The 17,130-nt window shown below is 44.9% G+C and overlaps 1 protein-coding gene across 3 annotated transcripts in view; it reads right to left on the bottom strand.

Moving 5' to 3' along the window:
• Nucleotides 1-17,130, bottom strand: part of LOC308465262 (tRNA (32-2'-O)-methyltransferase regulator THADA-like) — a 59,701-nt gene that overhangs the window by 40,706 nt on the left and 1,865 nt on the right. For all 3 annotated transcript variants that reach the window (XR_013980389.1, XM_080985018.1, XM_080985019.1), the window contains exons 3-9: nt 15,704-15,793; nt 13,638-13,665; nt 10,657-10,805; nt 6,387-6,509; nt 4,746-4,917; nt 2,586-2,728; nt 380-455 (exon numbers count right to left, since the gene is read on the bottom strand). Coding sequence is in view for 2 of the 3 variants with exons in the window: in XM_080985018.1 (XP_080841144.1) it covers nt 380-455; nt 2,586-2,728; nt 4,746-4,917; nt 6,387-6,509; nt 10,657-10,805; nt 13,638-13,665; nt 15,704-15,793 (781 nt within the window). In the remaining variant the exon portion in view is untranslated. The remainder of the gene's footprint in view (nt 1-379; nt 456-2,585; nt 2,729-4,745; nt 4,918-6,386; nt 6,510-10,656; nt 10,806-13,637; nt 13,666-15,703; nt 15,794-17,130) is intronic.

Genomic DNA, 17,130 nt, shown 5'->3' with positions numbered 1-17,130 from the left:
GAGATCCAGCTCCAAGGGCCTTCTGGCGGTTCCCTCGCTGCGAGAAGTGAGGTTACAAGGAACCAGGCAGAGGGCCTTCTCAGTGGTGGCGCCCTCCCATCAGATGTCAAGGAAATAAACAACTACGTATCTGACTTTTAGAAGACATCTGAAGACAGCCCTGTTTAGGGAAGTTTTTAATGTTTTGACGTTTTAGCATGTTTTTAATATTCTGTTGGGAGCCGCCCAGAGTGGCTGGGGAAATCCAGCCAGATGGGCAGTGTATAAATAAATAAATAATAATTATTAGACTCAGATGCTTCTTTCCTGGTTGAGAACTGGGTCTCCTTTGGCTAAGACCATCTGAATTGGATGGAGGACTTCAGGGCAAACCACCTACCTTGGAAGCAGTAGTAATCTGGCTCCTCCATCAGGACCAAAAGAGCTGGGAACAGGACATCCAGCAACAGACAAGCCTGCAGAAGAGGGTATTAGGACTGTGATTTAGCTGCACTTCCTGCACTGCAGGCGGTTGGATGAGATGGGTCCCTTCTCAACTCTACACTCCTACGATTCTATAGGGGGGAAATGGTGTGGGGCGGGAGGAAGCAATCACAGTACAGTGGTACCTTGGGTTAAGTACTTAATTCGTTCTGGAGGTCCGTTCTTAACCTGAAACTGTTCTTAACCTGAAGCACCACTTTAGCTAATGGGGCCTCCCGCTGCCGCCGCTGCACAATTTCTGTTCTCATCCTGAAGCAAAGTTCTTAAACCGAGGTAATATTTCTGGGTCTGTAACCTGAAGCATATGTAACCTGAAGCGTATGTAACCCGAGGTACCACTGTATATTTTTTCAGGCTCAGGATTAAGAAAAGCCAACAAAAATCATGCATCTCTCTCAGGGAAGGAGGACGAAAAAAGCCTCAAAATGAGAAAAAACACAGGGCATTTTAAGAACAAGACAGTTGTGTTTTTTTTAAAAAAAATCTTAATTACAGTGGTACCTTGGGTTAAGTACTTAATTCGTTCCGGAGGTCCGTTCTTAACCTGAAACTGTTCTTAACCTGAAGCACCACTTTAGCTAATGGGGCCTGGTGCTGCCGCCACACTGCTGGAGCATGATTTCTGTTCTCATCCTGAAGCAAAGTTCTTAACCTGAAGCACTATTTCTGGGTTAGCGGAGTCTGTAACCTGAAGCGTATGTAACCCGAAGTACCACTGTATTGTTACATTTACACCCCACACCGTTCCTGCAAAGTGGCATCCACACAGTTCTCCCTCTCTGGTATTTGATCCTCACAACAACCTTGAGAGGTAGGCTAGGCTAAGAGGTTGTGACAGAGCACTCTTCTTCCCAGGCTGAGAGGAAAAATGGTGAAAACAGGTTCTTTATGGACAGAGTGATTTTTGCAGCCGTTGTTAAAGTTGCAAAACAACGAAGCACGGGACGGAGCGATGGAGAAATTTCTGAAACAGCAATGGGATATCAGCTCCGCCCAAGGCATGAAGGAGAACAGAAACAACTGGGAAAAGATAGACATAATATTTTACAAGGACAGAAAGAAACATCATGGACAGAATAATTGCCACACACAGGAAGAACAAGGATATAGTTTGAGTGCCTCACTTGTAGCTTTAGAAATCATTTAATGTGTCAACACAAATAGAAGTTATTAACATTCCAGTTGTTGTATAAGGGATCATTATTTTACACGGAACGTACTGTATTTTTCGCTCTATAAGACGCACCAGACCATAAGACGCACCTAGTTTTTGGAGGAGGAAAGCAAGAAAAAGAATATTCTGAATCCCAGAAGCCAGAACAGCAAGAGGGATCTGGCTTCTGGGATAGCTGCGCAGCCTGCATTCGTTCCATAAGACGCACACACATTTCCCCTTACTTTTTAGGAGGGAAAAAGTGAGTCTTATAGAGCAAAAAATACGGTAATTGAAATTAGTAAGATTTCAGAACGCAGAAATAAAAGGAAAAAAATCAAACCATCAATTCTAGCACGCAGGAGGCCACCTAAATTATACAATTCGGTATTTGAATGATTGGTGGTATTAATTTTATTATAATTTGGTATTGTTATAATGAGGCTATTATTGGATGGTAATTGAAAATTAATTAAAATTATTATACAGTGGTACCTCTGGTTGCGAACAGGATCCGTTTGGGAGCCCCGTTCGCAACATGAGCAGAATGCAACCCACGTCTGCGGGCCACAATTCGCTGCTTCTGCGCATGACATCATTTTGAGCGTCTGCGCATGCGCAAGTGGCAAAACCCGGAAGTAACCCTTTCCGGTACTTCCGGGTCACCATGGGACGCAACCTGAAAAGACGTAACCTGAACCTAACATAACAAGAGGCATGACTGTATAGAAAAGAAGAAAGAGGCAGTGACTAATCCACAACTCTGTGAGCTTCATGGCTGAGTGGGGATTCAAACGCTGGCCTCCTTGCCCTAGACTCTTCCTTGCCACTGTGCAGGTTGCTGGCCTTAACTCTTCCAAGATGGACCACCCTTGCCCTGAACACCTGACGCTTACCAAATTTTGCCTCTGGGTTTATGGAAGCGCAGAAGTTCTTTCCTCAAGCCTACCTCTTGCGTGGTATCATCCAGTCGGCAGCTCAGGATCTCCTTCTTGCAACAGGCTAACAAGCCCCGGGTGAGTACCACCCTCTCCAGTCCATCCGGGCTCCAAGGAGGTCGGGGCACACGGAGCGTGCCAAACCAGCATTCTCCTGGTCACAGAAAGAAATTTCTCCAGAGTCAGTCAAAGGAATCTGTCCTCAGGTTAGCTCAGATTCACAGAGCTCGTTTCACTTTTAATTTGCACACCACCCTTCTGTATACACAAGGCGTTTTACAAGCTGAAGGAACCGAGAAAGGTCACGCACCTCAGAACGATCTGACCCACGACAAAAACGTTGTAATAAAAAGCATAACTTTAAAATAAACGACTTATACCAAATAAAGTAATATTCAATAATCCACCAGAATATAATAGTACACAATAAAATCAAATATCAGCAAATTAAACAGAAACGCACTCTTAACAATTACGCTACTTTCTAAACTATAATCAATAAAAATAAAAGCAAGTCGTAGCACATGAAATAACACAATACAAACTGAGAAGCAAAATTTTATATGTATATATATGTCTATATATATATATATATATATATATTGTGTGTGGGTGTGGGTGTATATATATATATATATATATATATATATATATATATATATATATACACATACACACACACATACACTCACCCACCCACCATATTTTTTGCTCTATAAGACTCACTTTTTTCCTCCTAAAAAGTAAGGGGAAATGTGTGTGCATCTTATGGAGCAAATGCAGGCTGCACAGCTGTCACAAAAGCCAGAACAGCAAGAGGGATTGCTGCTTTCACTGTGGAGCGATCCCTCTTGCTGTTCTGGCTTCTGAGATTCAGAATATTTTTTTTCTTGTTTTCCTCTTCCAAAAACTAGTTGCGTCTTGTGGTCTGGTGTGTCTTATAGAGTGAAAAATACGGCACACACACACACACACACAAAATATCCCTTAACTCCTCTTTTCCCAGCTGCTTCTGCTGTTTCTAGAGTCATGGTCTGGCAAAGGCTTCTAGGGCTGGGGCAAGGAAGGTGGAAAAAGCCATTGCCTGGTGTCCAGCACAAAGTCTCTCCCCCCAGCATTATCTGTACTGGGTTCCTGTGCCATTAACAAGGTGATTTGACCAAAGCTACATTCACAAGGCAGGCTGTTCTGTTCCCCTGACATCCCCCTAACTAACCAATGTGAAAGGCACTTCCGGAAACAGAGTGTCAGGATGCTGTCAGCAGCTTCCGGCTGGTTGCCCAGGGAAAGTATTAAGACAAGGGGAAGTTTCTTACCATCCTTTTATATTTCAATATTACAGAGAGGATATAGAACCCAACCTCTTGGATAATGGCATTGTCCTGAGTGAATCTCCACCCCCGTCTCTCCCACTGCCTCATTCATCTCCTCTACAGGTGCTGCTATGAGCCCTCTGTCTTTGAGCTCTTTGCTCTCCTACTTTTAAGGCTCGCCGGGTTCTGGGAGATGAAGAGTCTGGAATGCTTTCTAGTGACGTGTCAGCCGGGTGTTGTTCTGACTCTCCCATGATTTCCCAGCTTTTCCCCTCATCTGCCTCTGAGCTGTGACTTCCCTCGAACCCGTTGTAGATCTATACAGTGGTACCTCGGGTTAAGAACTTAATTCGTTCTGGAGGTCCGTTCTTAACCTGAAACTGTTCTTAACCTGAGGTACCACTTTAGCTAATGGGGCCTCCCGCTGCACAATTTCTGTTCTCATCCTGAAGCAAAGTTCTTAACCCGAGATACTATTTCTGGGTTAGTGGATTCTGTAACCTGAAGCATCTGTAACCTGAAGCATCTGTAACCCGAGGTACCACTGTACCATCGTCCTCTTCCCCCTCCCAGGAAGGGTCAGGATGGGGAGGCGGTCTCCACCATTCCTCCTCCTCTTCCCGGTCCCTGACACTTAGTGGAATATGACGCACGTTTACTTCTCCTTTCTGCATTCATTGCAAACATTTCTTCTTTTCTGGAAGCAAATGTAGAAATGAGCGCTAAACACATTTTATTTGCAGACACAGGACACTTGGGAGATTCATTTGCATTCAAACAGATCGAGACAAGCTCACAGGGACATAAGTCGAAACACAGAGCGATCTGTGCAGCAAGGAAAGCGACGTCTGAACGCACCTTGGTGGCCAGCTGCTTTAGCATCTTGTCTCTTCGCAACGGAGCAACCACTGAGGTCCAGAAGTTGATAGAGACCCAGGACGGCCATGGCTCCTCTCTGGGGCTCTGGCGCTGTGTTGACCAGCATGCTCACAGCGGTAGCAGCCAGAAGCCAAGTGTCCTTGCAGGTTTCCTATGGCGAAGGTAAACCCCGTGAGCAAGAATGGTTTCTCGGACCAAAGCTCACAATTTGAAAAAGATCTTATACAAAATAAAGAAAAACTTTTTTATCTAAAATGTAAAGGTAAAGGTACAGCTTCTGGGTCATGTGGCTAGCATGACTAAGCCACTTCTGGCAAACTAGAGCAGCGCATGGAAACGCCGTTTACCTTCCCGCCGGAGTGGTACCTATTGATCTACTTGCACTTTGATGTGCTTCCAAACTGCTAGGTTGGCAGGAGCAGGGACCGAGCAACGGGAGCTCACCCCGTCATGGGGATTCGAACCGCCGACCTTCTGATCGGCAAGTCCTAGGCTCTGTGGTTTAACCTACAGCACCACCCACGTCCCAATATCCAAAATGTACAATATGTTATTAGACTGGGAAACAAAAGACGAGCTTGTCAAAGCCTCTATGACACATTGGCAATAGATATAGGGCATAATATAGATGGTAATCTCTGGGGAAAACTTTGGAAGAGCGATCTGAAGTTTACAGCATGTTATTCCTTGAAGGAGAACTACTTGAAAATGCTTTGTAGATGGTATTTAACTCCAAGTAGGCTTGCTAAGATGTATAAGACTGAATCAGATAAGTGCTGGAGATGCAATGAGGTTCTTTCATATGTGGTAGACCTGCAAAAGGGCAAATTATTGGGGAATAATTTATAATGAACTGAAAAAAATGTTTAAAGGTACTTTCCTAAAAAAAAAAACCAACAGAGTCCTTTTTATTGGGGATAATTCAGACTGAAATTCCCAGGTGTCAAAAAAGGTTATATATATACACTACTACTGAGGCCCGTGTTTTGTTAACCCAAAAATGGAAAACGAGGGAGGCCCAACCAAAAAAGAATGGCAACTTAAACTGATGGAATATGTGCAGTTTGTGGACCTAACATATAGAATAAGAGAACAAGAAGAACATACATTTAAAGAAGATTGGAAAATGTTTACTGACTATACGGGAGGGGGATTTTAGTTTATTTATTTATTGAATTTATATACCGCCCTATACCCAGGGGTCTCAGGATGGTTCACAGAATAACCATTGAAAATGTTGGCAGCAGTAAGATAAATTCAACAATGTAAATAAGTTTTGATGGATGCAATAATGGAATACTGAATGATTTATTTTATGTAAAATATGCAGGGATTTATGTTATGCAAAATGAACCATGGAAAGAAGCGGCTTGGTCGTGCTGGCCACATGACCCGGAAGCTGTACGCCGGCTCCCTCAGCCAATAAAGCGAGATGAACACTGCAACCCCAGAGTCTGCCACGACTGGACCTAATGGTCAGGGGTCCCTTTATCTTTACCTTTAACCCACCCTGCGACCTGCGTGTGAAAGGCAGGTAACAACGACGTTTTATTTTGGTTTCGGTTTTTTAAAAAGGAGACCGCACAGGACTAAAAGCCAGACCGGTTCATAAACAGGCACCTTTCCCACAATGCTTTGCAGCAGAGAGCTCAAAATCCTTTGAAGGGTTTTGCTGTTCTGGGTTCCTTCCCACACAAGGGGCAAAATCTCTTCCGGCATCCACTTGAAAAGCTGCAGGCACACCTAGAGAGGGAACAGAGAGCACAAAGCGTATCAGGATGGCTCGTTTGCTTCTGCTCAATCCAATCCATATTGGACTCTGAAGTCAGCCCTGCTGCACTCAATTTGGCTTGAAACCCAGGTAACAGGATGCATAAGATCACAGGCTAGGTTTCTTATTAGAAGGGGTTGGCCCAGGCACTAATTTGGCATGGGAGACTGTTTCCCCACCAAATCCTCCACCACCTACCCAACACGCAATGTCATAAGTGACTGCCAAGACAGAATCAGGAGCCTTGAAAGCGTGCTCCTAAATATTCATTGGCGAGCAGGGCTTGCTGTCACTGCTGAAAGCGACAGCAAGCCCTGCTTGGATCAACTTGGATCTTCCTTCACAATGTGGCTGCACAGGTTTGCAGGGGAACCTGGCTGGAAAAAGTTCCCGGTGCCCAATGAATCAGATTCTCCGAGTTTTAATTTTTTTGTTTTTCTTTCTTTTCCCCCCAATTTTTTTTATTGATTTTCACAAAATTATAAACAAACAAACAAACAAACATCATAACCTTATTAAAAGTACACTTATTAACATTGATAAGTGACTTCCTCGTTTCCCCTCGGTTGAATTTCAATGCATATCCTTTTTAATGGTTTTCCAAATCAGAGTTCTTATAAACTTAACCTAATCATTTAACATCCTTATATCTTTTCAATTCAAGATTAAACATATTAATACATCACTTAACTTGTATAAATTCCTAAGCCAATCTGATACCTGCAAGCTATTTCCAATTAGTTTAACTTAACAAATGTAACTAAATAATCATTAAATTTTGTCCATTCTTCCTGATACTCCTCCTCCTTCTGGTCACGGACTCTTCCAGTCAGGTCGGCTAGCTCCGAAAATTCATCATCTTCATCTGCCATTCTTCCACAGTTGGTAATTCTTGCATTTTCCACTTTTTAGCTAGTAAAATTCGGGCAGCAGTTGTGGCATACAAAAATAATTTAACATCTTTCTTGGGCAATTCCAAACCTGTTATTCCAAGAAGAAAGGCCTCTGGTTTCTTTATAAATGTATATTTCAACATTTTTTTCAATTCATTATAAATCTTTTCCCAGAAGTCTTTCACCTTGGGGCAGGTCCACCGCATGTGGTAAAAAGTTGCTTCCTTTTCTTTGCATTTCCAACACAGATTATCACAGTTATGATAATTTTTTTGTTTTTCTGCCCCTGTCATGTGTCATTTGGTTCGCTTGCCCAAGTCCGCTACAGCTGTCATCTGTCATATGAACGCTTTATGCTTTGACAGGGATGTACTCTGTATTGTGTCAATGGAGGAGGGTGGGAGGTCAGGTGCTTCAAGGCCCTGGGTGAGTGCTCATGGCTGTAAGAATTCCAACCATGATACAGTGAGGGGGGAAAGTATTTGATCCCCTGCTAAAATTGCGAATTATTGCACCAACTGTTGTCACCTTCTCACCAAGCTGCTTGGCAATAGTTTTGTAGCCCAGACCAGCCTTGTGCAGGTCTACAGTCATGTCCCTGACATCCTTGGACAGCTCTTTGGTCTTGGTCATAGTGGCTACTTTGGAATCTGCTGGATTGATTGCTTCTGTCGACAGGTGTCTTTTGTACAGGTACTGTAACGAGCTGGGATTACAGGTAAGACCTCTCCCATACAGTAGGTGCTTCTAATCTCAGCTCGTTACATACAGTGAAGATACCAGGTAGCCTGACATCTGGCTGGTTGATAGGGGATCAAATACTTATTTCACTCATTATAATGCACATCAATCTCTGACTTCTGGGTTTATGGGGGTTTTCCTGTTTGTTATTCTGTATCTCACAGCTATAATAAACCTACCATTAAAATTATGGACTGGTCATTTCTTCGTCAGAGGGCAAACGGGCAAATTTATCAGGGGATCAAATACCCTTTCCCCTCACTGTACCTTTCCCCATCATGTCAACACACTGAATTAGCAGGAGATGCCACAGCGAGCAGAATTAGTCCTCGTATGCACTATGCGTTTAAAGCAGTGTCATGCCACTTTCAACAGCCATTGCTTCCCCCAAAGGATCCTGGCAACTGGAGTTTGTTCAGGGTGCTGAGTTTGTTGTTGCTGTTTAGTCGTTTAGTCATGTCCGACTCTTCGTGACCTCATGGACCAGAGCACGCCAGGCACTTCTGTCTTCCACTGCCTCCCGCAGTTTGGTCAAACTCATGCTGGCAGCTTCAAAAACACTATCCAACCATCTCGTCCTCTGTTGTCCCCTTCTCCTTGTGCCCTCCATCTTTCCCAACATCAGGGTCTTTTCCAGGGAGTCTTCTCTTCTCATGAGGTGGCCAAAGTATTGGAGCCTCAGCTTCAGGATCTGTCCTTCCAATGAGCACTCAGGGCTGATTTTCTTCAGAATAGAGAGGTTTGATCTTCTTGCAGTCCACGGGACTCTCAAGAGGTGCCTCCAGCACCATAATTCAAAAGCATCCATTCTTCGGCGATCAGCCTTCTTTATGGTCAAGTTTGTTAGAAAGCCCCTATTACCCCGCAGAGAGTGGAAATTCCCAGAGTTCCCTGGGAAGAGGGGCTGATTGCTAAACCTCTGCTGATCAAGGCTATAATTCTCTAACCGATCTGTGGCTGTGGTTCAGTGGCAGAGCACCTGTTTTGCATGCAGAAGGTCCCAGGTTCAATCCCCAGAATCTCCAACTTGGGCTGGGAGGGTATGAAAAGCTGGAGAGCAGCTGGCAGAGAGTGTAGACTGGCATTTTTTCAACCTGGGGTCCCCAGATATTGTTGGGCTACCCTGTCCATTGGGTGGGGATGATGGGAGTTGTCGTCCAACAATGTCTGGGGGCCCAAGGTATAGACAGCTACATCAGTCTTGGTGCAGATTACACCAAGTCCAGTTCCCTACGTTCCTAGCCCCATATTCCACTGAACCCACAGCTACTTCCTTTTGAGTAAACGTATGGACCTCATTCCTGCTTCCTTTTGAGCAAATGTGTGCCAGATTGCACCGGAGGTCAATTAACTGGCAAATCCTAGACTCTGATATTATAAGTGAGCCGGAAATGATCTGTGACCGTAATAATAAAATTCTATTCTATTCTATCCTAGACTCATCTGCCCAGAAGGAAGTCCCATTGAGTTCCTGTATTAAGCGCATATAGCAGTGTTTACCTGTCGTGGAATTCTACTCAATATTGATCCAGAGTAGATTCCAATGTATAGTTAGCAGAGTAACAACTTAAAACGTTGCAGGATTCCCAAACAATAGACCAGAGGCAATTGTATTTCATCCAGCCGAGCTTTATTGCTACTGAAGGCAAATGAGCATAACTGGTCACAAATCCAATACATTCAGGATTGGCACTGTCCATAAGAAATCCAGTTGCAGCAGACTTCACTTAAACTTACAATAACTTATAATAAGTCTAAACCTTAACACTATAGCATACTATGTACAGAACACCACACCAGAAGGGAGAGCGAGAGAAAAAGAAACCGAGGCTCCTTCCGGCCTATACACTGGTACCTCGGGTTACATACGCTTCAGGTTACATATGCTTCAGGTTACATACACTTCAGGCTACAGACTCCGCTAACCCAGAAAAATTACCTCGGGTTAAGAACTTTGCTTCAGGATGAGAACAGAAATCGTGCTCCGGCGGCGCGGTGGCAGCAGGAGGCCCTATTAGCTAAAGTGGTGCTTCAGGTTAAGAACAGTTTCAGGTTAAGAACGGACCTCCGGAACGAATTAAGTACTTAACCCGAGGTACCACTGTAATTATACAGCATGAGCTCGACAGAAGAGATAACGGAACCAGTTTAAATCAGCTGTACTCAGCTTCTCTGAAGGAATAACCCAAACATCACAGACTTTCTACTTGTTTCTTTCACACAGGAAAGCTTCCAGAACCCTCTTGAATTCATTAGAATAGGAAAGATCTCTACACATCAGATCAATACTTTCTGCACTAAGAAATGCAAACTTGGTTCTCCAGCTGTTGTCAGACTACAACTCCCATCATCCCTGTCTAGCAGGACCAGCAGTCAAGGATGATGGGATTTGTAGTCCGACAAAAGCTGGAGAAACCCTGGGGTTGGGGAACCCTGACATATAGGATGACAGCTTAAAGCGCTGGGGAGAAGCCCCATTCCTTACCTTCACGGTGATGTAATGCCACTCCTCATTCCAGGCTACCTGGTCCTGCATGATCACATCAAACGTGGCAGCAACGCATCTCAGGAGAGGCACCAGGTTGATCCTCCAGTAGCATCGTCCCAGCACACTCCCCTCGACAAACATGCACACTGCAGAATAAGGAACCACTGCTATGGCTTGGTTGGATGTTTAGAAGAATCCATTTAAATGTGCCCCCCTGAATTAAAGAAATTTCATACTTGCAGACGTTAATGGCGCAAGCATGCCCAAGATATGCTGGGATGAAAGAGTCTGGGTCTGGTGGATCTTGAGCCTTCTCAGCTGAGCTGGGGCTCAGCTGGGGATACGCATGTGCAAGTCCCTTGCCCCGGTTCAGCCGGGGCTCAACCAGCAGAAGTTAATGGGGTGGAAATTAAACCCGGCGAAATTAACCCAGAGGAAGTCTACAAAAAGGAGTGCACTGGGGGCAAAGACTTAACAACTGCCTAAGAAATATTGGCCAAAATTATGCCGCTTCCTGTGGTTATGATTGCTCTAGGAGTCTCCAGATAAAGTGGTACCTTGGTTCTCAAACTTAATCCGTTCCAAAACCCAAGCGTTCCAAAACCAAGGCACGCTTTCCCACAGAAAGCAATGCAAAACGGATTGATCCGTTCCAGACTTTTAAGAACAACCCTTCAAACAGCAATTTAACATGAATTTTACTTACAGATAGGTAGCCGTGTTGGTCTGCCATAGTCAAAATAAAAAAATTCTTCCAGTAGCACCTTTAAGACCAACTAAGTTAGTTAGTCAAAATAAAAAAAATTCTTCCAGTAGCACCTTTAAGACCAACTAAGTCTTAAAGGTGCTACTGGAAGAATTTTTTTTATTTTGACTATCTAACTTAGTTGGTCTTAAAGGTGCTACTGGAAGAATTTTTTTTATTTTGACTATGGCAGACCAACACGGCTACCTATCTGTAACTGGAACCATGGAAGGCACCACATTGAGCCGCATGAAATGGAAGTCCATCAACCTCACCAAGAAACTTGCACAGGTACAGACTGATATCTTCTTTCTTACTAAATGCAAGAACCTGGACATTATACCCAAGGGTCTTAGAATTAAGAACCCTCTACAATCCACGTATCCCACTGAATATGCAAGAAAACTATGCAACACTTTCTCTACTAACTTAGTTGGTCTTAAAGGTGCTACTGGAAGAATTTTTTTTTTTTTTTAATGAATTTTACTCTCTAACAAGACCATTGATCCATGAAATGAAAGCAATAATCAATGTACTGTACTATAAATAAGACAGTATTGTAGATGATAAAAATTAAAACTATTTTTTTTTCTTACCTGTACTGATGATAGTCATTGTTTGGATGGGGGGCTCTTATCCATTTCCACAGTCACACAATCAATCAGTAGCTGAACTGGGTTCCACACAGTCACAAAAACAAATTAACCAAAAAAGCCTCAAAAACAAAAATAAATAAATAAATAGCAAAAACAAAAGTGCCAAAAATTAATCCATTCCGGAAGTCCGTTTGACTTCCAAAATGTTTGAAAACCAAGGCGCAGCTTCTGATTGGTGCAGGAGCCCCGGAAACAATAGCCAACAGCATCATCAGACGTTTGACTTCCAAAAACTGTTCAAAAACCGGAACACTTACTTCTGGGTTTCCGGCATTTGAGAACCAAGGCGTTTGAGTACCAAGGCGTTTGAGAACTAAGGTACCGCTGTATTGGAGAGCATTTATGCTTGCTCATTTCAGTGTGCTGCCTCCCACATTGATAAATGGATGATTGAACAGGACCTAGGTCTGTGTGCAGCAGGAGCAAAATGAGTCTGTTGCTTGTGTTTGTCTGCGTTATAACTTGTGTAGGGAATGGAAAGAGGTTGATTCTCCCCTTATTAAGAAATCTCCCGGGAGGATCTTCTGGAAATTTGGTATTGTTTAGTTTAAGGGATATTTCTCCCCATATTACAGAGAGGATTTGGGGAGGAGGAAAATCTGAGCTAATGTAGATCAGGAGAATTTTTTTTTGTTGGCTTTGTAAAAAAAAACAACCTATACTTTTATGTGTATCTTTTTCTAATTGTTTTAACTAGTCGTCTGATTTTAAGACCGTAACAAGAGTCCTGAGGGGGCAGGCCAATGGCCCATCTAGTCCGGCATCCTGTTCTCACGGTGGCCAACTGTCAGAGACCAGGCTGAGGAGTACAACTCTGATGAGGAACGGTGGGAGCCTCTCGCTCCACCTGATCATGGCCAGGATTCTGAAACTCCACAGGAGCAGGGGAGTAGTGTTGATTTGGAACAATGGTTCGCCGAGGGGCACAGTTCAGAAGGCAATAGTTGGGCAGAACTGGGAGGTGAACAGCAAGAAGAATAACAGGAAGAGAGTGAGCTAGCTGACTCTCTCTCACCGGAAGATGTGCAGCCTCTCAGTCCCAAGGCTAGGAGATAAGATAAGGTGAATTCTCAAAAGGCTCAATGGTTGAGAGATCAGGGGGTTAGGAGACGAGAGGGCGGAAGTGACTAGAGGGAAGTGGGTGGAACCTTAATTGGGAGCACCTGCACTCTCAGAAGGGTCGCTTGTTCTTTTGCTGCGTTCATTAAACACTTCTATTACTGGTAAGAGACTGCTTTCTCGTTGTACTACTTATTTACGGCCAAGTGGGGAGGAAGCCAAGCCTCCGAAACCTGACACCGACCAGATATGCTGTGGAAGCTTGGTACTGAGAAGTATAAATGTGCATTGAATTATATTAGTCTGTTCATTCATCCAATTTAAACTGTACATAAGACAATGTGGTACAGTCCTCGAGTCTGAGTGGGGGACTGTACCACATCCCAGCATGACTGCTGAATTGCTTCTGGCACATGCAAATCGAGCACTTCAGGGACAAAATGCCCTAGCTGGCTGTGTCCCTCTGGTACAAAAAAACAGAGCAGTGGGCACAGGGTAGGTGGAGTTTGGAAACTAACCTGTCTGAAGCGATCCAGGAGGCATTGCCTGAAAGAAGGAAACAAGCATGTTACACAAAAACATAGGAAGCTGCCTTACACCAAGTCAGAACACTGGTTCACCTAGCTTTATATTGTCTAAAAGTTTTACACGTCACTTGGGAAGACAGGCGAACTAATGCCAACGTACTTGGAAGAAGCAAAGATCACCAGTGTTGAAGCAATGGTTCTTCAACATCAGCTTCGTAGGACTGGTCATGTTGTAAGGTAAAGGTAAAGGTAAAGGGACCCCTGACCATTAGGTCCAGTCATGGCCGACTCTGGGGTTGCGCCACTCATCTTGCTTTATTGGCTGAGGGAGCCAGCGTACAGCTTCCGGGTCATGTGGCCAGCATGACTAAGCAAACCAGAGCAGCGCACGGAAACGCCGTTTACCTTCCCACCGGAGCGGTACCTATTTATCTACTTGCACTGTGACGTGCTTTTGAACTGCTAAGTGGGCAGGAGCAGGGACCGAGCAACGGGAGCTCACCCCGTCACGGGGATTTGAACAGCCAACCTTCTAACCGGCAAGTCCTAGGCTCTGTGGTTTAACCCACAGCGCCACCCGCGTCCCTTATGGTCATGTTGTACAGATGCCCAATTATCGTCTTCCAAAGCAACTACAGTACTGTATTCCGAACTTAACAATGGAAAGCGTAATGCTGGAGGTCAATAAAAGAGGCTTCAAGACTTTCTAAGGCAAATCTAAAAAAAAAAGTAGTATAAACACCGACAACTGGGAAACACTGGCCTGGGCGCTCCAGTTGGAGAACAGCATTTACCAAGGGAGTCATGGGCTTTGAAGACACTTGAACTCAGGACGCAAGGGAGAAACGTGCTAAGAGGAAGGCATGCTTGGCAAACCCTCATCATGATCAACTCCCGCCTGGAAATCTACGTCCTCACAGTAGAAGGACATGTGGATCCAGAATTGGCCTCCACAGTCACTTACGGACTCACTGTTAAGACCGTGTTCATGGAAGACAATCTTACTTGACTACAAGTGATCGCCAAAGAAGAAGAAGATATTGTCTACGCTGATGGGAAGAAGCTCTCCAGGATTCTCACCCAGCCTTTACCTGGAGATGCCAGGGATCAAACTTGGACCAGCTGCATGCAAAGCAGACATCCTGCTAGGGAAACATGGCCCCGCCCAAACAAGTGATGGAAGAACATCATCCTGGACCATTGGTCATGCTAGCTGGGCCTGATGGGTGCTGCAGTCTTGCAACATCTTGAGGGCACCAGGCTGGGGAAGCCTGTAGTTGAAGCCAGGCTGATCTTCCCTTGCTGGCATTCCTGTTTGGCTGGCATGTGGTGGCTCAAGTCTCTTTGGCTGACCAGAGAGTCACAGACCTGTTTTTTCTCCATGTGACCTTAATCAAGTGAAGTCTGTCCATACTCTAGTTATCTCCCGCTTGGACTACTGCAATGCGCTCAACGTGGGGCTACCTTTGAAGGTGACACAGAAACTACAACTAATCAAGAATGCGGCAGCTAGACTGGTGACTGGGAGTGGCCGCCAGGACCATATAACACCAGTCCTGAAAGAACTACATTGGCTCCCAGTACGTTTCCAAGCACAATTCAAAGTGTTGGTACTGATCTTTAAAGCCCTAAATGGCCTCGGTCCAGTATACCTGAAGGAGCGTCTCCACCCCCATCATTCAGCCTGGACACTGAGGTCCAGCTCTGAGGGTCTTCTGGCAGTTCCCTCCTTGCAAGAAGCGAGGTTACAGGGCACCAGGCAGAGGGCCTTCTCGGTAGTGGTACCCACCCTGTGGAACGCCCTCCCATCAGTTGTCAAGGAGACAAACAACTATCTGACTTTCAGAAGACATCTGAAGGCAGCCCTGTTTAGGGAAGTTTTTAATGTTTCATGCTTTAATGTGTTTTTAATATCCTGTTGGAAGCTGCCCACATTGGCTGGGGAAACCCAGCCAGATGGGTGGGGTAAAAATAATAAATTATGGTGATGATGATGAAGTAGACAATGCCAGAAGAAGGCGATATTTTCAAGAGGGTGAAACAAAACTTTCTCTCACCTCCCCATCTTCAGCCAGGCTGGCCATGCACCTATTCAGCTGCTCTGTGACCAAGGATCTGTTGTTCCCTTCTGAAAGTTTTCCAACAATCTAAGGGAGAAGACGGAATCAATGCTGGACATACTATAGCCACATTCACACCCACTACAATACCACTTTAAACAGCCATGAGAAGAATTAGGGGAGCTGTAGTTTATTCCGAGTGCATGGAGTTGCTATAAAAAAACCCTGTTCCCTTCACAGAACTACAATTCCCAGAGTTCCCTGGGAAGAGGAATTGTAGCTCTGGGAGGGGAATGTCTTGGAACATTTCTGCTTCTTTGAAGTCAAGGGTCATTATCTCTTCCTCTCTCCCCCTTCATCAACTAGGGTTGCCAGGTTCCTAGACGCTTTGTTGGCCATTTTAAGAGAGCAGGGCAAGAGGCACAGCTGGGTCCGCTGTCCAATGGCTGGATGAAAGCAAGAAAACGACCTATACAGTGGACGCTCGGGTTGCGAATGTGATCCGTGCGGGAGGCACGTTCGCAACCCGCAGCGTCGCTTCTGCGCACGCACGGGTTGAGATTCTGCGCATGTGACTTAGTAATTCTGCGCATGCGCGAGCACCGAAACCCGGAAGTAACCTGTTACGGTACTTCTGGGTTCGGTGCGGTGTGCAACCCAAAAACACTCAACCTGAAACGTCTATAATCCGAGGTATGATTGTACATTAAAGAAGGCTGATCACCGAAGAATTGATGCTTTTGAATTATGGTGCTGGAGGAGACTCTTGAGAGTCCCATGGACCGCAAGAAGATCAAACCTATCCATTCTGAAGGAAATCAGCCCTGAGTGCTCACTGGAAGGACAGATCCTGAAGCTGAGGCTCCAATACTTTGGCCATCTCATGAGAAGAGAAGACTCCCTGGAAAAGACCCTGATGTTGGGAAAGATGGAGGGCACAAGGAGAAGGGGACGGCAGAGGACGAGATGGTTGGACAGTGTTCTCGAATTTAGCAGCATGAGTTTGACCAAACTGTGGGAGGCAGTGGAAGACAGAAGTGCCTGGCGTGCTCTGGTCCATGTGGTCACGAAGAGTCGGACACGACTAAATGACTAAACAACAACAAACCACCTAAGAGCATAAGAGTACCGATAGATCAAATCAAAGGCCTATCTCAATTGTAGTCAATGCAACAGACTACAACGCCCATCATCCTTGATAGTGCTGGCTGAGGCTGATAGGAGTTGGGAGCCCAGCATTTGGCAAGCTCCCTACTGGCTACCCTTGGTCGAACTATTCCAGGATCCCGTTTTCCAAAGTGGCCAAACCAATGCCTATGGGAAGCCCAGAAGTGGGACACCAGTGCCACAGGGATCTCCTACTATTTCACAACAATATCTGGTATCCAGAGGCTTATTGCCACTATTCCCGGAGCATACAGCAT

Source organism: Podarcis pityusensis (genome assembly GCF_964106645.2).
Source record: "Podarcis pityusensis genome assembly, chromosome: 16".
NCBI lineage: Eukaryota > Metazoa > Chordata > Lepidosauria > Squamata > Lacertidae > Podarcis > Podarcis pityusensis.
This window is presented reverse-complemented; position numbering and strand designations above follow the sequence as displayed.